General features: G+C 43.3%; 3 protein-coding genes across 3 annotated transcripts; all 3 read left to right on the top strand.

Annotated features, from left to right (window-relative positions):
- Window positions 1–689: 689 nt before the first annotated feature.
- Window positions 690–5,234, top strand: LOC131705208 (protein S100-A1-like). Its single transcript, XM_059007491.1, has 3 exons — window positions 690–978; window positions 2,882–3,003; window positions 4,739–5,234. Exons 2-3 carry the CDS (start codon window positions 2,884–2,886, stop codon window positions 4,883–4,885), a joined length of 267 nt encoding a protein of 88 aa, XP_058863474.1. The 5' UTR covers window positions 690–978; window positions 2,882–2,883; the 3' UTR covers window positions 4,886–5,234.
- A 10,220-nt stretch (window positions 5,235–15,454) lies between these two features.
- LOC117968291 (protein S100-G-like) lies at window positions 15,455–17,781 on the top strand. Its single transcript, XM_059007489.1, has 3 exons — window positions 15,455–15,630; window positions 16,932–17,101; window positions 17,603–17,781. The coding sequence occupies exons 1-3, from the start codon at window positions 15,534–15,536 to the stop codon at window positions 17,720–17,722; spliced, it is 387 nt and encodes a 128-aa protein (XP_058863472.1). The 5' UTR covers window positions 15,455–15,533; the 3' UTR covers window positions 17,723–17,781.
- Window positions 17,782–22,348: 4,567 nt separating this feature from the next.
- Window positions 22,349–24,350, top strand: LOC131705207 (protein S100-Z-like). Its single transcript, XM_059007490.1, has 3 exons — window positions 22,349–22,481; window positions 23,170–23,339; window positions 23,892–24,350. The coding sequence occupies exons 2-3, from the start codon at window positions 23,202–23,204 to the stop codon at window positions 24,039–24,041; spliced, it is 288 nt and encodes a 95-aa protein (XP_058863473.1). The 5' UTR covers window positions 22,349–22,481; window positions 23,170–23,201; the 3' UTR covers window positions 24,042–24,350.
- The last annotated feature ends 1,016 nt before the right edge of the window (window positions 24,351–25,366 follow it).

Here is a 25,366-nt window from a genome sequence, read left to right on the forward strand (position 1 = left end):
AACAGCTCAACAAAGTGTAATAAGCACAGTGACAGCATGGTGAAGCACTGTAAAGCACAGAGAGGTGTGGTAAAGCATAGGGAAGCATTGTAAAGCACAGAGAGGTCTGGTAAAGCATAGGGAAGCATGGTAAAGCAGAGAGGTCTGGTAAAGCATAGGGAAGCATTGTAAAGCACAGAGAGGTCTGGTAAAGCATAGGGAAGCATTGTAAAGCACAGAGAGGTCTGGTAAAGCATAGGGAAGCATTGTAAAGCACAGAGAGGTCTGGTAAAGCATAGGGAAGCATTGTAAAGCACAGAGAGGTCTGGTAAAGCATAGGGAAGCATTGTAAAGCACAGAGAGGTCTGGTAAAGCATAGGGAAGCATTGTAAAGCACAGAGAGGTGTGGTAAAGCATAGGGAAGCATTGTAAAGCATAGGGAAGCATTGTAAAGCACAGAGAGGTCTGGTAAAGCATAGGGAAGCATTGTAAAGCACAGAGAGGTCTGGTAAAGCATATTCATAAACATGGCAAACCAGGGTAAACTACGGCAGATGCAGAGTACAACCATGAGAAAAGCATAGGGGGGAAAACTGCAAAAATACTGTAGTAAACTTCACATAGCAGCGAGATCACGACATGTTTGTCCGTGAATCCTCCGCATAGCTACAAGCGCTGCCAAACCAACACCCCCTTTCCTGTCGCTGTATTTGCCTGGAGAATTCCTCCATATCCCGGTTTTTCGAGAGACACACCCCGGAGCCTGCCTCAATCTCAGTATTATACAGCCCTATATATTTGATCAACTTCCCTGATATTAAAAGTCGGGATTTGAGCGAATCTGAAAGAACAACAACTAAAAAATAAAACTAAAATCGCTGTATTAGCGGTAAAGGTGTTTACAAAAGCTTACGTACTAACGCGCTGGTGACGTTGATATAATTAAAACTGTGCTGTGCGCGGCTCCGGCTGTACAGACTGCTGAGTATAGACGAGGCGGTAAGTTAAAAATAGTTTATTTTGTCTGTTTACGAACCCATATAATTTAGGACTGTGTTTACAGTAAATACGACAGAGGGCAGGCAAGAGATAAGCGTGTAATTAATGTTTTAATAGCCGGCTGGATTAGAAAGCCGTGGGTACAATTATAAAAGTTCGCCATTGTTAAAGCACAGCAAAGTGTAATAAAGCATGGTAAAGCATAGGTATTATTATTATTATTATTATTATTATTATTATTATTATTATTATTATTATTATTATTATTTATTTATTTATTTATTTCTTAGCAGACGCCCTTATCCAGGGCGACTTACAGTCGCAAGGTATGCGTTGATAATAATATAGCGAGGTATATGGTAATGCATATTAATAAACCAGACATCCGGTATTTTTTGCTCTATGCGTTTCCCATGGTTATACTTTGCAGTTACCATAGTTTATCTCAGTGCTTTACAATGCTTCCCTATGCTTTACCATACCTCTCTGCTTTACAATGCTTCCCTATGCTTTACCAGACCTCTCTGTGCTTTACAATGCTTCCCTATGCTTTACCACACCTCTCTGTGCTTTACAATGCTTCCCTATGCTTTACCAGACCTGTGCTTTACAATGCTTCCCTATGCTTTACCAGACCTCTCTGTGCTTTACAATGCTTCCCTATGCTTTACCAGACCTCTCTGTGCTTTACAATGCTTCCCTATGCTTTACCAGACTTCTCTATGCTTTACAATGCTTCCCTATGCTTTACCAGACCTCTCTGTGCTTTACAATGCTTCCCTATGCTTTACCAGACCTCTCTGTGCTTTACAATGCTTCCCTATGCTTTACCAGACCTCTCTGTGCTTTACAATGCTTCCCTATGCTTTACCAGACCTCTCTGTGCTTTACAATGCTTCCCTATGCTTTACCAGACCTCTCTGTGCTTTACAATGCTTCCCTATGCTTTACCAGACCTCTCTGTGCTTTACAATGCTTCCCTATGCTTTACCAGACCTCTCTGTGCTTTACAATGCTCCCCTATGCTTTACCACACCTCTCTGTGCTTTACAATGCTTCCCTATGCTTTACCAGACCTCTCTGTGCTTTACAATGCTTCCCTATGCTTTACCACACCTCTCTGTGCTTTACAATGCTTCCCTATGCTTTACCAGACCTCTCTGTGCTTTACAATGCTTCCCTATGCTTTACCAGACCTCTCTGTGCTTTACAATGCTCCCCTATGCTTTACCACACCTCTCTGTGCTTTACAATGCTTCCCTATGCTTTACCAGACCTCTCTGTGCTTTACAATGCTTCCCTATGCTTTACCAGACCACGCTGTGCTTTACAATGCTTCCCGTACAGTCAATCGTTTCTCTTTGTAAAACAGCATGGAGTAAAGCTGTTTACTTTTCCTGTATGTTCTGTGTGCAGTTATACCTGCAACTCCACTACAAAATAAAACTTGACTGGAATGGAGAAATGCCTCCATGTACAGTATGTGTGTGTGTGAGAGAGGGGAGAGGGGAGACGGGAGAGGGGAGAGGGGAGAGGGGAGAGAGGAGAGGGGGATAGATGTCATCAGAGGTTTGCTTACCCCAATGTGTGCAAATATACATACGCTGGGGATTTAAACTGTTGACAACAACTTTGCTGTGCTTAAGCATGTGTTGATTTCTTTCTAAACAAAACCTGATTTCTACCAGAATATTTATTTATTCTTTCTTGATTTATATATGAAAAAATCCACCCGATTTTTTTCATTAAATAATTCTACATGATTTTTTAAAAAAAGCATTCACCCGAATTTGGAAAAAAACATTTCACCTGAAAATCAGACGCCCTATGTATAGTGTATTTAACCCGGTATGTAATGCTGTAAGTATACTGCATACTGAATGTCTCTCTGTGTGTCTTCCAGCCATGGACAAGGCCATTAAGACCCTGGTCACAGCGTTTCAGGATTCAGCCAGAGGGAAAGCGGAGCTGGGGAAGGTCGAATTCGAGAATCTCATCCGTACGCAACTGTCAAACATCCTGACGGTGAGAGAGAGAGGAGAGGAGAGGAGAGAGTGGGACTGAGGAGAGAGGGGAGGGGGGAGAGAGAGGGACTGAGGAGAGAGGGGAGGGGGGAGAGAGAGGAGAGGAGAGGAGAGGAGAGGAGAGGAGATAGGAGAGGAGAGGAGAGGAGAGAAGAGAGAGGGACTCAGGAGAGAAGAGAGTGGGGGGAGAGAGGAGAGGAGAGAGGGGGACTGAGGAGAGAGGGGAGGGGGGAGAGAGAGGAGAGGAGAGGAGAGGAGAGGAGATAGGAGAGGAGAGGAGAGGAGAGAAGAGAGAGGGACTCAGGAGAGAGTGGACAGAGGAGAGAGTGGAGGGGGAGAGGAGAGGAGAGGAGAGGAGAGGAGATAGGAGAGGAGAGGAGAGGAGAGAGAGGGACTCAGGAGAGAGTGGACAGAGGAGAGAGGAGAGTGGGGGGAGAGAGGGACTGAGGAGAGAGTGGACAGAGGAGAGAGGAGAGGAGAGGAGAGGAGAGGAGAGAGTGGACAGAGGAGAGAGGAGAGTGGGGGGAGAGAGGAGAGGAGAGAGGGGGACTGAGGAGAGAGTGGACAGAGGAGAGAGGGGAGGGAGGAGAGAGGGACTGAGGAGAGAGTGGACAGAGGAGAGAGGGGAGGGGGGAGAGAGAGGGACTGAGGAGAGAGTGGACTGAGGAGAGAGGGGAGGGGGGGAGAGAGGGGGACTGGGGAGAGAGTGGACAGAGGGGAGGGGAGGGGAGGGGAGGGGGACTGGGGAGAGAATGGACAAAGGGGAGAGGGGAGAGGGGAGAGGGGATAATTATGTTCCCCTGTGAACAGGCTGGCTCGTGTGGTGACGTCCGGCCAGGAAGTAGACAGACAACAGTGCTGAGATTGAAGCGCGGGGCGCGTTTTAATAGTAAATAAGAAGAGCGGACAAAACAAAACACTTCAAAGAAAAACGGCACTATGGCCGAAACAGACAGACACTAAACAAACACGGTGAGACAAACCCAAAAACAAGTAAGGTGCTGATTTAGTTCAGCACGAGGAGCAATTGCAATTCTTCCTTTTCTTTAATTAACCTCCCGACTCTCGTTCTCTCCTCACCGAACACCCAACCCCGTGTGCGTGAAACGCTGGCTGTTTCACTCAATCATTCAATCGAGTCTCGACACAGTCTGCACGTGAAGTGATTGTGCAATCCCTGTGCCTAAATACAAATCTACATTTTAAATCCCCCGTGCTACACCACACCACTACCTACATACAAACAATAACTCCCCACATAAAACATAAAATACGCACAGGAGCAGCCCGCCACATCCCCAAACTCATTTTTGATGATGAAACACTTTTGTCTACCAAACCCCTTTCAATGTGACCCAGTAGTACCAGTCCTGTCTCTCAGATCCCCTGTGTACTGGCAGTCCATGAGTGTAGAATACCTGTGTGTGTCTCTCCCCTCCCTCACGCCCCTGTGTGTGTCTCTCCCCTCTGTGATGCTCCTGTGTGTGTCTCTCCCCTCCCTCACGCCCCTGTGTGTGTCTATCCCCTCTGTGATGCTCCTGTGTGTGTCTCTCCCCTCCCTCACGCCCCTGTGTGTGTCTCTCTCCTCCGTGACGCTTCTGTTTGTGTCTCTCCCCTCCCTTATGCCCCTGTGTGTGTCTATCCCCTCTGTGATGCTCGAAGTGTGTCTCTCCCCTCCCTCACGCCCCTGTGTGTGCCTCTCTCCTCCGTGACGCTCCTGTTGGTTTGTTTCTCAGCACACAAAGGATGACGAGGCGGTGGCAGACATGATGCGCCAACTCGACTCCAACAAGGACGGGAAGATCAGCTTCAAAGAGTACCTGGACCTGATCGGAGAGGTCGCCCGCTGCCTGAGCCAGCATAGACTGTCTGAGCAGCACTGAGACACTGCGCTTCCATCTCACTGCATTTCAACCTGCCAGCTGCTTCACCACACCTCTCTGTGTTTTACAATGCTTCAACATGCTTTACTAGACCTCTCTGTGTTTTACAATGCTTCCCTATGCTTTACCAGACCTCTCTGTGCTTTACAATGCTTCCCTATGCTTTACCAGACCTCTCTGTGCTTTACAATGCTTCCCTATGCTTTACCACACCTCTCTGTGCTTTACAATGCTTCCCTATGCTTTACCAGACCTCTCTGTGCTTTACAGTGCTTCCCTATGCTTTATAATTGTAAGTCGCCCTGGTTAAGGACGTCTGCTAAGAAATAAATAAATAATAACAATGGTGTCACTGTGCTTATCAGACTTTGCTGTACTTTTACTATGGGAAACTTTTATCAGGGTTACCAATGGGGTGCAACAGTCAAAAAGATCCCTGCATTCCTTACAAGTAAAGGAAGTGGGGAACCTTTTAAGTGCTGCACCGCTGTTTTAAAGTACAGTATCATTTGTGAAATCAATGGCTATGGATCAGGCACTAGGTATAAACATTTGAAAAGTTGAAAATAGTTTTTGTATGTTATTGTACACCTACGCAGGTGCACTGTAAGCAAAGCTCCTCCTAGCGTCCGATGAGTTAACAACACTGACCTCAGCACCAGACCCGGGCTGGCCTCTCCACCACAGAGCTGAGACACTGAAGGGTGAGACGTTGCTCTTTGAAGCGTGTGGTTTGTGGTTCAGCCCTCGCCTCTCCATTCAATCCAATGGGCTGAGATGCCAACTCATTACACTGGCTGCTTGCCTTCATGCTGGAGGCTCGGTGGTCCGGTGCTTAAAGAAGGGGGCTTGTTACCAGGAGGTTCAATCCCAGCTCAGCCACTGACTCACTGCGTGTGTGGGGGACCCTGAGCAAGTCACTTAACCTCCTTGTGCTCCGTCCTTGGGATGAGGCACACAACCAAGGTTATAAGTGCCTCTGCAGCAGCATTTGTTGATTATTATTATTATTATTATTTATTTCTTAGCAGACGCCCTTATCCAGGGCGACTTACAATTGTAATAAGATATCACGTTATACATTATTTCACATTATACAGATATCACATTATTTTTACATACAATTACCAAATTTATACAGTTGGGTTTTTACTGGAGCAATCTAGGTAAAGTACCTTGCTCAAGGGTACAGCAGCAGTGTCCCCCACCTGGGATTGAACCCACGACCCTCCAGTCAAGAGTCCAGAGCCCTAACCACTACTCCACACTGCTGCATTAGTTCACCCCTAGTCTCTGTAAGTTGCTTTGGATAAAGGCGTTTGCTAAATGACTAATTAAAAGTTCAATCTGCAGCATTACACAAAGCACAAAGTGCAGATATGTTGTCAAATTGTGTTTCATTGCCTCTGCGTCCAATAAGCAGCTATGGCCAAAAGTTTTGCATCCCCTTGAATTTTAGGAGTGAGACATACCAGAAACTATGTGGACATAATTTAGATCTTTTATTTAACATCGTGAGATTACAGGATATAAAAGCCATCCTTCCAACAACCTGCTGAACATCATTTATGAAATATCCGTGCCGTGACCACAGAGGGGCGCTCTCCTCCCTGGTTTGCTGTGTTTGAGCCACACCCAGCCCCCCTCCCCCCACCCCCCTCCCCCAGGAAACACTGAGCGAGTCACACAGAACCCTGTTTGTGGTCAGATCACAAGGCACAGCCCGGGGAAATGGGTTAGAGTAAGCTGGCAAGCCTTTTCAGAGCTGTGGTTAATAATAACAGTGCACAACTCGCCTTTCTACTTTGTGTCTGTTACTGGAGTCACAAGGGCTGGGTTGGCATTCAGCTGTTGGCAGAATTTTCTTACACAGTGTAAATTGATTATTAACAATGTACTGGAGACTAGTAATGCTTTGCCAAAACTCACCCTTTATTGATTGTGCTTTACAATGCTTCCCAATGCTTTACTATGTTTTACAATAGTGAAGCACTGTAAAGCACAGAGATGTATGGTAAAGCACAGAGAGGTGTGGTAAAGCATAGGGAAGCATTGTAAAGCACAGAGAGGTCTGGTAAAGCATAGGGAAGCATTGTAAAGCACAGAGAGGTGTGGTAAAGCATAGGGAAGCATTGTAAAGCACAGAGAGGTCTGGTAACGCATAGGGAAGCATTGTAAAGCACAGAGAGGTCTGGTAAAGCATAGGGAAGCATTGTAAAGCACAGAGAGGTCTGGTAAAGCATAGGGAAGCATTGTAAAGCACAGAGAGGTGTGGTAAAGCATAGGGAAGCATTGTAAAGCACAGAGAGGTCTGGTAAAGCATAGGGAAGCATTGTAAAGCACAGAGAGGTCTGGTAAAGCATAGGGAAGCATTGTAAAGCACAGATAGGTCTGGTAAAGCATAGGGAAGCATTGTAAAGCACAGAGAGGTATGGTAAAGCATAGGGAAGCATTGTAAAGCACAGAGAGGTCTGGTAAAGCATAGGGAAGCATTGTAAAGCACAGAGAGGTGTGGTAAAGCATAGGGAAGCATTGTAAAGCACAGAGAGGTCTGGTAACGCATATTCATAACTATAGTAAATGCAGAATATAACTGGGAAAAAGCATGGGAGGAAAACTGCAAAAATACTATGGTGAAGCTCCCTGCTTTTGCAGGAATATTTAAAGTGTAAAAATAAAATGCTTTTGCATTAGAAAACAAACACGGAAACACTGGATTGCATTACTTTAGTGTCTTCTCAGTCTCCGGGAATACAGACTAGTATGAAGTGTATGCCCTGGATCAAACACTTTATATTGTATAGAATCCAAGCTTTTGTTCTTTGATAGTCTGTTGCTTAGATGTTTTAATAGGATTTCCAAATCTCTGTGGCAGTTTTAGGAAGGGCCGCACCCAGCTGCCAGTGACTCACAGCCATTGTACTCGGAGAGCTCCTTCCATTTCATCAGCCAGGGATGAGTGCAATCACACACTGACACGCAGCCTTCCTTGCACAACTGACTTTCAGCTCGCGTGCAGAACGTTTTTTTAAAATGTTTCTGTTTGCAGCTGTGGGTGACTCAAAATACAATATTTAAGTTGTGTTGCTTCTTGGTTTGCGGGGCCAAGAGACTTATCATCCTTCTGAAAGTATACCGGGGTATTTTTACACGCTGTTTGTGCAGTTTCCCCCCCATGCGTTTCCCATGTTTTTTTATGCTTTGCATTTACTGTAGTTTACCCTGGTTTGCCATGTTTATTAATGTGCTTTACCACACCTCTCTGTGCTTTACAATGCTTCCCTATGCTTTACCAGACCTCTCTGTGCTTTACAATGCTTCCCTATGCTTTACCATACCTCTCTGTGCTTTACAATGCTTCCCTATGCTTTACCAGACCTCTCTGTGCTTTACAATGTTTCCCTATGCTTTACCAGACCTCTCTGTGCTTTACAATGTTTCCCTGTGCTTTACCAGACCTCTCTGTGCTTTACAATGCTTCCCTATGCTTTACCAGACCTCTCTGTGCTTTACAATGCTTCCCTATGCTTTACCAGACCTCTCTGTGCTTTACAATGCTTCCCTATGCTTTACCAGACCTCTCTGTGCTTTACCATGCTTCCACTGTGCTGTATTACTCTTTGTTTTTTCATAGGTTTTTTATCATGTTAATCTTGTATAGGGGTTGCCATGTTTTCACTGTGTGTGTGTTTGTTTGTTTTTATGAGTCATCTTTTAGAAAGGAATCACTCGTCTTCAAAAAGCATTCCCCTGGGTTTCGCTGGGGTTTGTATCAGCTGAATAAAGGCCCCCATTCTTCAGAGCTTAGTCAGTACTGAGCACAGTGCTGCTCTTTCCCTTCCTACAACTGACTCATGCTACCACATTAGCTCAGCAACTTCCTCAAACATACAGTAACTTGTGAAACAGACAACTTGGGAACTCTGCAGAATGTGCACGCACTCCTGCATGCCTTCATTTCATCTAGAATTGATTATTGTAATGCACTTTATTCATGGTGTCCCAAAACTTGTTCAGAATACCGCCACGAGAATTCTGACTAAAACCAGGAAAAGTGAACATATTACCCCTGTTTACACTAGCTCCCTGTGCAGTATAGAATTGATTTGAAGATTTTGCTGTTAACTTACAAGGCCCTGAATGGATTAGCACCTAGTTATTTGCAGGAGTTACTGACCCCGTATCTTCCAAACCGCACTCTGAGATCACAGGATGCGGGGCTGCTGGTTATTCCTAGGGTCAACAGAAGCAACACGGGAGGAGGCAGGGCTTTTTCTTGTAGAGCTCCTGAATTATGGGATGCTCTGCCTTTGTTTGTCAGGGAAGCTGGGACCGTTACAGTTTCCAAGTCAAGACTAAAAACGCACTTTTATAAAATGGCTTTCTTGTCTTAGTGGGTTTTAATAAAACTTTAAAATTGCTGCTTTGTATTATTGTGTGTATGCTGTTATTTAAATCTATTATTTAAACGGTCTGATTGTGGCAGTTGGGTGTGTGACACGCTATACAAATGTATTGTGGTTTGTTGTTTTGTTTCTGCTATGTACTGTACAGTGCTTTGTGACACTTTTGTATAAAACTGCTATATAAATGCAATATATATATATATATATAATTTAGTGTCCCACCATGGTCAAAACTGTGCATTTACTGTGCAGTACAGCAAAGCAGCCTTTCTGTTTAAAAGAACCACACACACACACACACACACACACACACACACACACACACACCCTTATAAAAGTGTGCTATCGGAAAAGCACAACAAAGTGTGATAAAACACAGTGAAACTATACTAAAGCATTGCAAAGCACAGAGAGGTCTGGTAAAGCATAGGGAAGCATTGTAAAGCACAGAGAGGTCTGGTAAAGCATAGGGAAGCATTGTAAAGCACAGAGAGGTCTGGTAAAGCATAGGGAAGCATTGTAAAGCACAGAGAGGTCTGGTAAAGCATAGGGAAGCATTGTAAAGCACAGAGAGGTCTGGTAAAGCATAGGGAAGCATTGTAAAGTATATAAAAAAAAACTATGGCAAACTATGATAAATGCATAATATATCCATTGAAAAATGACCATGCAAGGTTATTGTGGTAAACCTGAAAAGGGGAGGGCAGAATGTCATTTGCAACATGGTAAGCTTATGGATGTTTTGTCAGTCGCAGAGAGAAAAGGGAACTGCAAAATATGAAAGTCTAAAATCAGTAACACTGGTGCTGTGTCTAGACAATGAAGGCTTGTTAGCTGAAGCCTGACGCCTTGCTTACCTGTAATTGATGTGTGCATTGTGAATGCAAATTACCCAGAAGGATGCGTCACACTGCAGCTTAGCATTGTGGTTGATTCTCTATGCAGTATTTTTATATTCTTTACCAGACCTCTCTGTGCTTTACAATGCTTCCCTATGCTTTACCATACCTCTCTGTGCTTTACAATGCTTCCCTATGCTTTACCATACTTCTCTGTGTTTTACAATGCTTCCCTATGCTTTACCAGACCTCTCTGTGCTTTACAATGCTTCCCTATGCTTTACCACACCTCTCTGTGCTTTACAATGCTTCCCTATGCTTTACCAGACCTCTCTGTGCTTTACAATGCTTCCCTATGCTTTACCAGACCTCTCTGTGCTTTACAATGCTTCCCTATGCTTTACCACACCTCTCTGTGCTTTACAATGCTTCCCTATGCTTTACCAGACCTCTCTGTGCTTTACAATGCTTCCCTATGCTTTACCAGACCTCTCTGTGCTTTACAATGCTTCCCTATGCTTTACCAGACCTTTACCAGTTAACGCACACATTTAACAGCTAGCACTAACACCGGTGAACATTTATAAAGTAACACAGTGAAGATATTTAAACAGGACGAAAAATTACTGTCGTTGATGCAGTTGACGGGATAATTCTTCACATTTATAGAATATGGGAGTGACTGAAAACAAGAAAATCTGTTTAAATAAAATAAATAAGAAAAAATACCAAAAATGTTCATCGTGTCACGTAAGATTTAATAAATCCTGGTCCTGTTTCTGATTGGTGCAGCACTGTGTGTGTGTGTGCGTGTCTCTGTGTGATTGGTGCAGCACTGTGTGTGTGTGTGTGCGTGTCTCTGTGTGATTGGTGCAGCAGTGGGCGCGTGTGCATGCCTGTTTGTGTGTGAGTGTCTCTGTGTGCTTGGTGCAGCAGTTGTGTGTGTGTGTGTGTCTCTGTGTGATTGGTGCAGCAGTGTGTGTGTGTGTGTGTGTGTCTCTGTGTGATTGGTGCAGCACTGTGTGTGTGTGTGTGCGTGTCTCTGTGTGAGTGGTGCAGCAGTGGGCGCGTGTGCATGCCTGTTTGTGTGTGAGTGTCTCTGTGTGCTTGGTGCAGCAGTTGTGTGTGTGTGTGTGTGTCTCTGTTTGTATGATTGATTCAGCAGTGGGTGAGCCTCTGTTTGTGTGTTTGTGACTCTCCACAATGGTATGTCAAAATTAATGTTGGGTTTGCTTCAGGCTAAACAGCAGAATGAATTTCCTGTAAAGCCCAGAAAGTCCTCCCTTTGTTTCACACACTGTATTGAGATCTGTGCTAGTGTTCTATGAGGCTCTGCCTAGTTTAATTACCTGCTATCCTACACTGTCTGTATCCGCGAGGATGAAAGGCTACAGCGAGGAGGGAGCTGCAGTGTTTCAGAGTCCAGCGATTCTCTCTGGTCTTATAAAACTGTGCCATTGTAAAAGCATAGCAAAGTGTAATAAAGCACAGTGCAAGCATGGTAAAGCACAGAGAGGTCTGGTAAAGCATAGGGAAGCACTGTAAAGCACAGAGAGGTCTGGTAAAGCATAGGGAAGCATTGTAAAGCACAGAGAGGTCTGGTAAAGCATAGGGAAGCATTGTAACGCACAGAGAGGTCTGGTAAAGCATAGGGAAGCATTGTAAAGCACAGAGAGGTCTGGTAAAGCATAGGGGAGCACTGTAAAGCACAGAGAGGTCTGGTGAAGCATAGGGAAGCATTGTAAAGCACAGAGAGGTCTGGTAAAGCATAGGGAAGCATTGTAAAACACAGAGAGGTCTGGTAAAGCATAGGGAAGCATTGTAAAGCACAGAGAGGTATGGTAAAGCATAGGGAAGCATTGTAAAGCACAGAGAGGTCTGGTAAAGCATAGGGAAGCATTGTAAAACACAGAGAGGTCTGGTAAAGCATAGGGAAGCATTGTAAAGCACAGAGAGGTCTGGTAAAGCATAGGGGAGCACTGTAAAGCACAGAGAGGTCTGGTGAAGCATAGGGAAGCATTGTAAAGCACAGAGAGGTCTGGTAAAGCATAGGGAAGCATTGTAGCACAGAGAGGTCTGGTAAAGCATAGGGAAGCATTGTAAAGCACAGAGAGGTCTGGTAAAGCATAGGGAAGCATTGTAAAGCACAGAGAGGTATGGTAAAGCATAGGGAAGCATTGTAAAGCACAGAGAGGTCTGGTAAAGCATAGGGAAGCATTGTAAAGCACAGAGAGGTGTGGTAAAGCATAGGGAAGCATTGTAAAGCACAGAGAGGTCTGGTAAAGCATAGGGAAGCATTGTAAAGCACAGAGAGGTCTGGTAAAGCATAGGGAAGCATTGTAAAGCACAGAGAGGTCTGGTAAAGCATAGGGAAGCATTGTAAAGCACAGAGAGGTCTGGTAAAGCATAGGGAAGCATTGTAAAGCACAGAGAGGTCTGGTAAAGCATAGGGAAGCATTGTAAAGCACAGAGAGGTGTGGTAAAGCATAGGGAAGCATTGTAAAGCACAGAGAGGTCTGGTAAAGCATAGGGAAGCATTGTAAAGCACAGAGAGGTCTGGTAAAGCATATTAATGCATAGTATAACCATGGAAAAATCCTGGTAAGACTGCAAAAATACTGTGCATAAAATACAGTAGTAAGCTTTGCTAAGGGAGTGTCTGTCTCCAGTAAAGCATGTTGGGTGTGAAAAGGCTCCAATGTTCTCAAACCTGCCGGACCAGATCTCAAGACCTCCGGCTGTTCAGCACCCACACACAAGCGGGCGGTCCCAACAGGTGTTATTGAAGTGCTTTCTCGAAAACAAAGAATTAGAGGAGAAATCTTTTGTAGCAAAAGGTTTGCTTTTGTGGATGAGGAAAAGAAGTTACATGAAATAGCTGTCTACAGTTATTTATTACAGCAATTTTTTAGCAAAACTCCAAAAATGTAAATTATTATTATTTATTTCTTAGCAGACGTCCTTATCCAGGGCGACTTACAATTGTTACAAGATATCACATTATTTTTACATACAATTACCTATTTATACAGTTGGGTTTTTACTGGAGCAATCTAAGTAAAGTACCTTGCTCAAGGGTACAGCAGCAGTGCCCCCCCACCTGGGATTGAACCCACAACCCTTCGGTCAAGAGTCCAGAGCCCCTAACCACTACTCCACACTGCTGCCCTGACCTGCATTCCCTGACCAGGAAAATTAAATTAAGAGCTAGTTGAGGCAACCTTTAGCAATAATTTAAATGATTAGGATATTATTTGTCAATGAGCTTTTTGCATGATTCTTTAGTGATTCTTGGCCATTCTTCAACGCAAAATTGTTCCAGTTCATTCAAACTCCTAGGATTTCTCTTGTGCACAGCCTTCTTCAACTCATTCCAAAGATTCTCAGTAAGATTTAGATCGGGACTTTGACTCGGCCAATCCAGAACCTTGATTTTATTCTTCTTTAACCATTCTGAAGTAGATTTTGACGTGTGCTGTCGTGTTGGAACGTCCAGTTGCACTTTAAACCAAGTTTTGTAGCGGAGGGTTTCAGATGATTGGCCAATATCTTTTGGTATGCTATGGAATCCATTTTACCATGTATTGGAACTAAATTGCCTGTGCCATTAGAGCAAAAACAGCCCCACAGAAGGATATTACTGCCTCCATGCTTGACAGTAGGTATGGTGTTCTTTTCTTTGTACGCCTCACAAGACTTTCTCCAAACATAACGACTATCAGCGTGACCAAATAGCTCGATTTTTGTTTCATCACCCCACAAAACCTTTGACCAGAACTCATATCCATCATTCAAATGCTGTTTTGCAAACTTTAAGTGATTGTCCTTCTGATGTTTTCCTAAGAGTGTCTTTTTCCTTGGCCTGCGACCATTGAGACCTTCACCATGCAATTCTCCACCTATGGTTGACATGGAAACCCCAGACCCACTTGCAGCCAATTCACTTTGAAAATCTTTGGCAGTCAATCTCGGATTGTTATTAACCTTCCTCACAATTCTTCTACTTGTTCTTGGTGAAAGAACCTTCTTTCTTCCAGACCGAGGGAGCGTTGTGACAGTACCGTGAGTCTTGTACTTCTTGATAATAGAAACAATAGTTGAAATTGGGATGTTCAAATGCTTTGAAATCTTCTTGTATCCTTCTCCAGCTTTATGACAATAAATCATTTTCTGCCTAGTCTTCATATAGCTCTTTACAGATAGCAATCATCCTGTGCAAAACCCTTTTATACTCTCTAAGAATGTTCACCTACAATCCAGCATTTTCTAGACTTAGAATTAGGTTCTGCATTATCATATTGAAATGTCTAGCACCTTCTAGACAATACTATCATAGCATCAAAGGGTATGAATACTTTTGAATTAGCATTTGTGGGGTTTTGCCAAAAAAAACTGCTTAAATAAATAATTGTAGACATCTATTTCTTTTTCCTCATCCACAAAAGCAAAACTTTTGCTACAAAGAGATTTTTCCTAAAATTCGTTGTTTTCGAGAAATTTCTAGAAATTATAAATTCCCATTGGGGTACGTAAACTTTTTACCAGACCTCTCTGTGCTTTACAATGCTTCCCTATGCTTTACAAGACCTCTCTGTGCTTTACAATGCTTCCCTATGCTTTACCAGACCTCTCTGTGCTTTACAATGCTTCCCTATGCTTTACCACACCTCTCTGTGCTTTACAATGCTTCCCTATGCTTTACCAGACCTCTCTGTGCTTTACAATGCTTCCCTATGCTTTACCATACCTCTCTGTGCTTTACAATGCTTCCCTATTCTTTACCATACCTCTCTGTGCTTTACAATGCTTCCCTATGCTTTACCAGACCTCTCTGTGCTTTACAATGCTTCCCTATGCTTTACCAGACCACTCTGTGCTTTACAATGCTTCCCTATGCTTTACCAGACCTCTCTGTGCTTTACAATGTTCCCTATGCTTTACCAGACCTCTCTGTGCTTTACAATGCTTCCCTATGCTTTACCAGACCTCTCTGTGCTTTACAATGCTTCCCTATGCTTTACCAGACCTCTCTGTGCTTTACAATGCTTCCCTATGCTTTACCAGACCTCTCTGTGCTTTACAATGCTTCCCTATACTTTACCAGACCTCTCTGTGCTTTACAATGCTTCCCTATGCTTTACCAGACCTCTCTGTGCTTTACAATGCCTCCCTATGCTTTGTCATACTTTGTTGTGCTTTTAAATTGAGAAACTTTTATACAGGAATCTAATACTCTGAATAACTAAATAATTGCATAAGAGGGTTTCTGTATATATGTAGAGAAGGGAAGTTGCTGTCGCCTCCACTATATCACTGTTGCTGCTGGAGATAATAAGAGGTTTGAGCAGCTCAATGGTAGACGAGGGGATATGAAAGTTAAAAAGGGCGTTGACATTCTTTGGGATGTCCCCAGGCAATCCTATTTTAAGAAAGGGAGTTTCCATGAAAAATCTCTTTAAAATATATGAGAAACACATCACACCTGCCCTTTGTCAAACTGGTAAGTCATGCATATTTGTCTTTTAAAAACTAGTAACATAGAAAATGGACAGTTTATATATTTTTTTCTGATTCTATGCTTGACCTTGCTAACTCTGAGAAGGTGGCTGGTTCATTATCTTCTCTGTGCTTTACTACACTGTGCTGTGCTTTTACCAGGGGAGATACCACAGCAGTAAACTTTGAGAAGAGGGCTGGTTCATTATCTTCTCTGTGCTTTACTACACTGTGCTGTGCTTTTACCAGGGGAGATACCACAGCAGTAAACTTTGAGAAGGGGGCTGGTTCATTATCTTCTCTGTGCTTCACTACACTGTGCTGTGCTTTTACCAGGGGGATACCACAGCAGTAAACTTTGAGAAGGGGGCTGGTTCATTATCTTCTCTGTGCTTTACTACACTGTGCTGTGCTTTTACCAGGGGGATACCACAGCAGTAAACTTTTTAGAAGGGGGCTGGTTCATTATCTTCTCTGTGCTTTACTGCACTGTGCTGTGCTTTTACCAGGGGGATACCACAGCAGTAAACTTTGAGAAGGGGGCTGGTTCATTATCTTCTCTGTGCTTTACTGCACTGTGCTGTGCTTTTACCAGGGGGATACCACAGCAGTAAACTTTGAGAAGGGGGCTGGTTCATTATCTTCTCTGTGCTTTACCTCACTGTGCTGTGCTTTTACCAGGGGAGATACCACAGCAGTAAACTTTGAGAAGAGGGCTGGTTCATTATCTTCTCTGTGCTTTACTACACTGTGCTGTGCTTTTACCAGGGGAGATACCACAGCAGTAAACTTTGAGAAGGGGGCTGGTTCATTATCTTCTCTGTGCTTCACTACACTGTGCTGTGCTTTTACCAGGGGGATACCACAGCAGTAAACTTTGAGAAGGGGGCTGGTTCATTATCTTCTCTGTGCTTTACTGCACTGTGCTGTGCTTTTACCAGGGGGATACCACAGCAGTAAACTTTGAGAAGGGGGCTGGTTCATTATCTTCTCTGTGCTTTACTGCACTGTGCTGTGCTTTTACCAGGGGGATACCACAGCAGTAAACTTTGAGAAGGGGGCTGGTTCATTATCTTCTCTGTGCTTTACTACATTTATTAAAATATATTTAAAAAAGCTGTGATCGACAAAGTTAAATGTATATTGTAACTGTGGGAAAAGCACAGGGGAGGGTAGAGTTAGGGTCAGGGTTGGGGTCAGGGTCAGGGTCAGGGTTAGGGTCAGGGTCAGGGTTAAGGTTAGGTGCTCAACATTTATAAGGGTGTTCTTTAGGAATGGCTTCATATTTGTATTCTCTGTCTGCAGTTGCAGAAAGCCGTTCCGCCATCATGTCTGGACTGCAGCCTCTTGAGAAGAGCCTCCTGGAAATCATTGCGCTCTTCAGCAGATACGCCAAGAAAGAGGGGCACACGAAAACACTGTCCAAGAGGGAGGCTTCAGAACTGATCAGCAAGGAGCTGCCCAACTTCATGGGGGTGAGTAGAGCACAGTGTGGTGAAGCACAGAGAAGATAATGAACCAGCCCCCTTCTCAAAGTTTACTGCTGTGGTATCCCCCTGGTAAAAGCACAGCACAGTGTAGTGAAGCACAGAGAAGATAATGAACCAGCCCCCTTCTCAAAGTTTACTGCTGTGGTATCCCCCTGGTAAAAGCACAGCACAGTGTAGTGAAGCACAGAGAAGATAATGAACCAGCCCCCTTCTCAAAGTTTACTGCTGTGGTATCCCCCTGGTAAAAGCACAGCACAGTGTAGTAAAGCACAGAGAAGATAATGAACCAGCCCCCTTCTCAAAGTTTACTGCTGTGGTATCCCCCTGGTAAAAGCACAGCACAGTGTAGTAAAGCACAGAGAAGATAATGAACCAGCCCCCTTCTCAAAGTTTACTGCTGTGGTATCCCCCTGGTAAAAGCACAGCACAGTGCAGTGAAGCACAAAGAGGATAATGACTGCATGATTTTTTCTTTTCTTTACTCAGAAATGTGATCCCAAGAACGTTCCCGATTTGGATGGAGATGGTGAAATGACCTTTGAAGAATTCACAGTGATGATCCTGACGGTGGCCAATGCCTTCAATGAGATGATCAATTCATACTGAGGACAAGTCAGGAGACACCTGGTGTGCCTTTACAGAAATAAAAACCCAACAAAACTGAACAGAGTCTCTCTTGTCTTATTATTCTTATGCAAACCTTTTAAGTAGACAGTACCCGTATAAACGTTTCTCAAGCTAAAAGCACAGACAATAAAGCACAGTGGAAGCATGGTGGAGTGTAATAAAGTATAGGTAAGCATTGTAAAGCACAGAGTGGGACTGTAAAACATATTAATAAACATGGCAAACCAGGGTATGGTAACTACAGTCTAACACTAGGGAAAAGCACTGGCAAATTACTGTATAACCCAGGGATCAAACTAAGACTCCCACTGCATAGCAGTTTGATCCATTTCGGGTTTTATTATTATTATTTATTTCTTAGCAGACGCCCTTATCCAGGGCGACTTACAATTGTTACAAGGTATCACATTATACATTATTTCACATTATACAGATATCACATTATTTTTACATACAATTCCCCATTTATACAGTTGGGTTTTTACTGGAGCAATCTAGGTTAAGTACCTTGCTCAAGGGTACAGCAGCAGTGTCCTCCACTGGGGATTGAACCCACGACCCTCCGGTCAAGAGTCCAGAGCACTAACCACTACTCCACACTGCTGCCTACTACAAGATTAATAAATTCTAAAATTTGTGACACGTTTTATTTTTTCCACCCTAGAAGATTTTAAATCATTTAATATAAGTTTTGGTCGTGAATAGTTTAGTTTCATGAAAGTTGTCAATACATTTTGGGGGTGTTTCATATTTGAGTTAGGACGAAACCACAGTGTCTTTCAGTCTACAGAAATTGTTACGCCAACTTAGCATTGTGTTTAGTATCCTCTAGAGGGCAGCAGCAGCTGCTTTGGGTTCGTTGCAATTGAGACACATTTTAATACGCAGCTGGGGGTCTATCTTGAGCGCCTTAGTTCATGGCACTTGGTATTAACTTCGGTGCTGGTTTAGTCCCGTCCTCCGTACTGACCCCGCGATCATCCCCAGTTAGGATGCTCCTTTTGGTTCTTTCCGATTGACCCAGGAATGTTATTGCAAACGTTGCGTGGAGAATAAAAATAATACTTTAAACACTTTAATGGATTAATTATTTTGCTAACTGCATATTTCAGTGTTGATATCATCTACCTGATTGCAGTAGACACAAATACAATTAAAAAACAAAGCCAGATTCCTTTACGCTGTCGTTTTAAACATCAAAACTTGAAGTCTTACCTAGGGCAAATATTGAACTGAATTATACCTGCTGCATATATTTTTATACTTCCCCTGTGTTATCAATTTGAAATGCTACTTCACCAAGCAACTTGAAATATTTAGTTAGTTATCCAAATACCCAATATAAATATATTGAATATGTCTTTAGATCCATTACAGATGTGTTAAGACTCGTCCCTGTGGTTTATATTGCTTAATAAACACCCTTTTCTGATTCACATGCGCCTGCGTGTTTCATCACTGTTAAAAAAATGTTCTTGCTAAAAGTTTGAAACAACAGGAGCTTCTGAATAGCAAGTGAATCGGTTTGAATGCTCTCATGGCGCTCCCTGACCTCTGCACCCGGCTCTACACAGACAGCACAGCGAGCTCTTGTCAGAATAACTTCACCTTTCTGGTTACAGAACAGGGCGTTTCCACGGCCCAGCGCGGCTATCTAGTCAGGTATCGCATATTTGAATGTAGTCAAAGTTGGTTAGAGCTTTGTTAAAGTCAACATCATGCTGTTTCTCACAAGACAGCAGTCTGAAGTCGCAATGATTCTTTTTTCATTGTTATTCCTGATAAACACAACGACCCAAGCTGGCTGTTTGTTTGGCTGCGTGCTCTCCTTCTTACCCAGGAGTCTTGTAACTAGCATGAAGTTCCCGGCGTTGCCCGGGGGAAATTCAATATTTCAATATTTTATGCATGGCAAATTGGGGAACGGTGGTTTCCTATAGTTACCGATCTTGGGTGTCTCACAATGCGCTCTGACCCCTTTCCCTTTATTTAACTTGATTTATTTTCTGGTTTGTGACATTTCATTAATTTGAGATGCATGGCTACTGCAGTGATCCAGCAATTGGGGGTTACTAAATAAAATACCCCGGGGGTCAACATTTTGGATCCAAACACAGCCCTCGACCTTCCCCTGGATGAGAGAGGAGGCCGTGCAGAGTTTGGCTGCACTGGCTCCTGCCGGGTCCGAATGCAGAAAGGAACAGACAGACAGACTTTCTTCTTTATATATTAAGACGAGACGATTATTAAATTGATTTGTTTACGCCGGCTTCTTTAAAACAAAACATAATGCGATCCCACAATCTCCAGGTTTGCAAAAAAAAAGACCAAAACCAAAGACAGGTTATGACTCAGGGCTCTGGACTCTTGACCGGAGGGTCGTGGGTTCAATCCCAGGTGGGGGGACACTGCTGCTGTACCCTTGAGCAAGGTACTTTACCGAGATTGCTCCAGTAAAACCCCAACTGTATAAATGGGGAATTGTATGTAAAAATAATGTGATATCTTGTAACAATTGTAAGTCGCCCTGGATAAGGGCGTCTGCTAAGAAATAAATAACAATAATAATAATAATAATAATAATAATAATAATAATAATAATAATAATAATAATAATAATAATGACTCTATATATAATATAGAAGCTGAAGCGCTCGTTTGGTTTGTGAAGTTGCTCTGGGCAGCGCCAGACAGTGGGAAAGCGGCGCAGTCGAATATAGGGGAGTTTCTACAAGCTACAATTGTTGAACAGGGTTCGGTAGCCCAAAGACTAAACCAGAAGCTCCAGGCAAACGGGCGTTTTTCTCAAATACAAAACCGGAGACCTGTTATTATTCTGCACGGCTAGTTAAAGTGTCTAACCAGCCTGGGACACTCTGTTCATCACTGCGATTTAAAATTGGACTGGCTGGTCCCACGTCTTTATCTTGGCGAAGATTGAAACACTGCTACCTATAATTATTTGTGAGGCAAACCCGCACATTATCTGATTAAACACCTTTTGTAATATCTATAATGTTAGATCTTGTTTTCCACTGCGCTGTACATCACGCAGTTACAACTCAACTCAAATCAGAAAGAAAGGCTCCGGGATATGTACTTGTTTCTTTAAAATAAAGTTTCAATCCTAAAATTCTATGTGATGCAACACTTTTGGCCATAGCTGTATATGTATATGGGCTACTGTTGGGCCGGCTGTCACGTGACAACTGACCCCACGCATCATGTGACCACCTGCTCCAGCCAGACATTACACCGCCATTTCTTTATTCAGCCCCAATTTTAATTACAGTATGAAAAAAACCGTTCTAACTCTTATATGTACCGGGATAGAGATGAAACTCCGAATGTGGGCAACCAGACACACATCTAAGTGTTAGCATTATGCGCTAGCGCCACAGTGTCAGAATTATATTGTAACAACCTATGTGGCAACCAAACCCGGCCTTCCCCCTATTTTTTTTTAATTTCTAAATTCTCAAAAAGACGTTGTTTTGCATTGCTCCTATAGCCACCGGGTGTTACGCAAAATCCTGTCTTCGTGAAAAGACATTTGTATTCAGCTCGCATGCGTATTAATTTGCGCTTGCCTAGTTTATGTTCTGAAAACGGTCTCATTTCAAGGGTTTTGTCTCGACATTATAACGATGGAATGTAATTTGCAATGCGACTCGATTTTGCTGGAGACCGTGTTTGTCACCTAATGTCAAATACTGTCACCGACAAATAATCTCCATTGAAAAGCAAATCGAGACACTATCGTGGTCCGCTCCAGTAGCAAACACACAGATTATCAGTACAATGATCTCCGATCTTTCAAAGCAAAGAACGTAAAACACATGTCATATCAAATCAATACGGTTATTATATTGTATATTACTTTATAGTGCATTAATTATGTATTATTAAAATTGTGCTGGCGTGACAAACTGCCAGAGGACTATTTGGCAGAGACCGTATTTGTCAAAACATGATTTCACAGCGATAATTCAACACCATCGAGTTTTGCAAACCCAAAGTATCTAATTTTTACTTTTGATTTAATTCAAATAATAAACGGCGTTTTCTTTATTAAGAATAACAAATCACTGTGGGACGCTGTGAAATGTCATCGTAGGCGTCAGACCTCCAACCATTGCCAAACGCTCTGACAGAGAATAATCTCCCCAGATATGTATCAAAATGCAACGGCCAAAGGGACTTGCTTGTAACCTGTTAACTGTTTAAACTAATTTACTGACAGCAACGGTTATTCTGGATGACCTATGGAAATCTTGGTTTGTTTTATTAAAAGTATTTTGTCATTTCAAATTGTATTTTCCAAATTACAATCGTATCTTGCATTGAAAATACAGTGTTTCCAAAGCGGAGTGTACATTTTATTTGGATATATATATTTTTCTGAGTATTTCAGACCTGTCAACTCTCCTGTATTTTGGTACACCCCTCTCGCCCCCTCTGCCCCTCTGCTCCCCTGCCCCTCTGCCCCCCTCTATTGGGGAACAACTCCCTATTTTGTATTTTCAGAAGTTGACAAGGTGTGGCATTTTGCAAAAGCCTGTCAGCGTTTAGATTTTAGTCCAGGAGGGCGTTCCCTGGCGCAGCCCGCTTTCTCTCATTGGACCGTCAGTTTTAGGGAGCGGTGACCCACTCAATTCGCCAGGTTATTTAACCCATTGACAGACCGCTCTCCGCTATCAACCCTTCAGTTCAACAGTGTTTGGTTTCTTCTGCTCAGGTAAGACAAATGACGAATTTAAGGAAACCTTAAAGGTGACCTGTTTCAGTTATTTCCTTTAACAGAGTGAGTTTAATGATAAATGGAAGTGTTGTTTTTACTATATGTTTACATACATACATTCTCCATTTCACTGTAATGCGAGGTAGGCTGACGTTAGAACATTTATCTGCAGGTCGCTGTGCCGCTTTTAAATTGGAAAAGCCTCCGTTTCTGCCGGGTTATCTGAAAGGGGAAGCAGAAACATTGCAGATAATTAAAACCTTGAGTTTTCAGTTTGATGAAATGGGTTTCCTATAGATCAGTGGTTCCCAACCCTTTTTATTTCTTAACTAGACCCTTAATTGAATTAACTTGCGTTAATTAGACCATTTGCATTGTATTCAGCTTATAAACAGCTGGTGATTTCAAGTTAGCGATACCATTTTATAAGTAACTTGAACTCTGCAACTTTAAGAGCTGAGAACAATTAAAAAGGTCGAAATTAAGCAAATGATCAGTTCAATTAAGGGTCTCGTTAAGTAATTGAGAGCTCAGTTGGAATAAGAACCAGCAGACCCAGGGGGTCCCCAGGACCAGGGTTGGGAAGCCCTGCTCTAGATCGAGATACGAAGAACAGTAATTGATAAACTGCCTTGTTAGATTCTGGAGTGTTTTGTGAATTCTCTCTCCCCTCCCCTCCCCTCAGGCCGGCTCACACACACCGCTCAGTTTCTCACCATGTCTCAACTCGAGGGCGCCATGGCTGCAATGATCAAGGTTTTCCACAACTACTCCGGCAAGGAAGGAGACAAGTACACCCTGAGCAACGGGGAGCTGAAGGACCTCATCAAGAACGAGCTGGGCAACTTCCTCGGGGTGAGTCCCTACCCGTCTCTCTCCCGAGCGCTTTGAGCCACTCCCACGCTGGCGCTAGAGTTCACACCCCCGCCACTAGGGGGAGATTCCTTACGAGCTAACAAAACACTTCCACGCAGTTCTGACAGAGAATAACAACGGACTGTGTGTGTGTGTGTGTGTGTGTGTGTGTGTGTGTGTGTGTGTGTATATATATATATTAGTTATAATCACACTTTATATCTTTTATTTAACATTATGTAATCCAATAAACTACAAAATGATATCGCAAAAGTCTACCGGAAGGAAGCCATAATAGTAGTACAGTATTTCATGTCCGATTTCGAAATGTCATTTTTTTTCATCGTTCCCCCCCCCGCCCCCCCATATGGGGTAAACTACACAGCAGTATGTAATTCAATATGTTAACGTTCAACAGGTTTCATTGGACTTTATGAAGCCACATTAATTCATTCTACAAGGCGATGCAAAACTGTTGACCAGAGCTGTAGATCATTTAACAGGAAGGAAGCGCTTCTGTTTTATTGACTTTTATTTAAATTCCAAATGCAGGATCCCAAGGACCAGGCCGCGGTCGAGAAAATCATGAAGATGCTGGATGAGAACAAAGACGGCCACGTGGACTTCAACGAGTACGTGGTCCTGATCGCCGCCATCACCACGGCGTGCAACGAGTTCTTCAAGGATCAGAAGAAGAAGTGAGCGTGGAGACCCCCCCCCCCCCCCACCTCTGAACCGGTCTTACAAACCAGCGCGCTGCGGTACGGAGAGAGGCCGGGGCGGTGTCGCGGAGTGCCGGCGCTGCGGGGTGATTCACTCGTGGCACTGCTTGTGTTCCATGCACTGTATATCACTGTGTACTGAGCTGTACTGGAGCCTTTCTTTCTGTCTTTCATTGTACCACAGCAGCTGAGTTGTAAGAACCACATCGTACTTTATAGAAAATAAAATTCAAAACACACTGTCGACTGTCAGAATGTGGAGATTAAATAAAGACTGTTAATAAAAAAATGTTGTTGTTTTTTTTTTATTTTTGCACGCACACAAAAGGTTTAAATGCATGAAAAATAATAGCAGGGCGGTTTGACCCAGTTTTGAGAACCATAATAAAATAAGTATTTATAATGACGCAATAGCGCTGGTTATCCGAAAGGGGGCGCATGGACAAACACGATCTGTCTTAGAACTTGATTTTCTGGTCAAGTGCGCGGATGTAGAGCAAAGCCCCCTTTTTGGCGTATTGTTTAATTCATTTGGCCGTCGGTGCTCGTCACATTGGGAGTGTTTATCCTAGATTTAAAACTGTGCACAGCAAGTGGAACTGTTCAATAACAATGACACACAGACTCTCTCTTACACACACACACACACACACACCTGTAATCAGAAATGATGCAGAATGAGGGACGGGGGAGAGAGAGAGATCAGAGAGGAAGGAGAGATAATTGGAGGGGGATAGAGAGAGGGGGAGAGAAGGATAGACAGGGAAATGGGGGGAGGAGTGGAGATAAAGATATATAAGGAAGTAGGGGGGAGGGGGAGGGACATGAGAAAACGGGGAAATTGTGTCTTTTCGTTCACATAAAGTCAGAAAAAAACAACATATGAATCCAAATTAACATGTATTTATACTAAAGTAATACAAAAATGACTACAAAAGATTTAGAAGTGAGTAGTTTTTCGAGATTTACGATTATACTGTAAATCACTTTCACGAATCAGCCCCCAAATGTAGTCTCCCATCATGTTCTCGTCATACTGTCCTTGGTAGCGGCGTTCAAAGTCCAGTATATCCTGGTGGAAGCGCTCGCCTTGCTCCTCCGAGTACGCTCCCATGTTCTCCTTGAATTTATCAAGATGAGCAGCAAGGATATGGACTTTGAGGGACATCCTACAGCCCATTGTGCCGTAGTTCTTCACCAGAGTCTCAACCAGCTCCACAAAGTTTTCGGCCTTGTGATTGCCCAGGAAGCCCCGAACCACTGCGACAAAGCTGTTCCAAGCCGCTTTCTCCTTACTAGTGAGCT

This window comes from Acipenser ruthenus, chromosome 35 (assembly GCF_902713425.1).
Source record: "Acipenser ruthenus chromosome 35, fAciRut3.2 maternal haplotype, whole genome shotgun sequence".
NCBI classification, from domain to species: domain Eukaryota; kingdom Metazoa; phylum Chordata; class Actinopteri; order Acipenseriformes; family Acipenseridae; genus Acipenser; species Acipenser ruthenus.

Bases quoted from the DNA above. Each gene is read 5' to 3' on its own strand.
- LOC117968291 (XM_059007489.1), top strand. From the start codon at position 15,534: ATGTCCCCAGGCAATCCTATTTTAAGAAAGGGAGTTTCCATGAAAAAT. The intron at 15,631-16,931 runs GTAAGTCATGCA...CTCTGTCTGCAG, and splicing joins ACCTGCCCTTTGTCAAACTG to TTGCAGAAAGCCGTTCCGCC. The intron at 17,102-17,602 runs GTGAGTAGAGCA...TTCTTTACTCAG, and splicing joins AGCTGCCCAACTTCATGGGG to AAATGTGATCCCAAGAACGT.
- LOC131705207 (XM_059007490.1), top strand. From the start codon at position 23,202: ATGTCTCAACTCGAGGGCGCCATGGCTGCAATGATCAAGGTTTTCCAC. The intron at 23,340-23,891 runs GTGAGTCCCTAC...TTCCAAATGCAG, and splicing joins AGCTGGGCAACTTCCTCGGG to GATCCCAAGGACCAGGCCGC.
- LOC131705208 (XM_059007491.1), top strand. From the start codon at position 2,884: ATGGACAAGGCCATTAAGACCCTGGTCACAGCGTTTCAGGATTCAGCC. The intron at 3,004-4,738 runs GTGAGAGAGAGA...TTTGTTTCTCAG, and splicing joins AACTGTCAAACATCCTGACG to CACACAAAGGATGACGAGGC.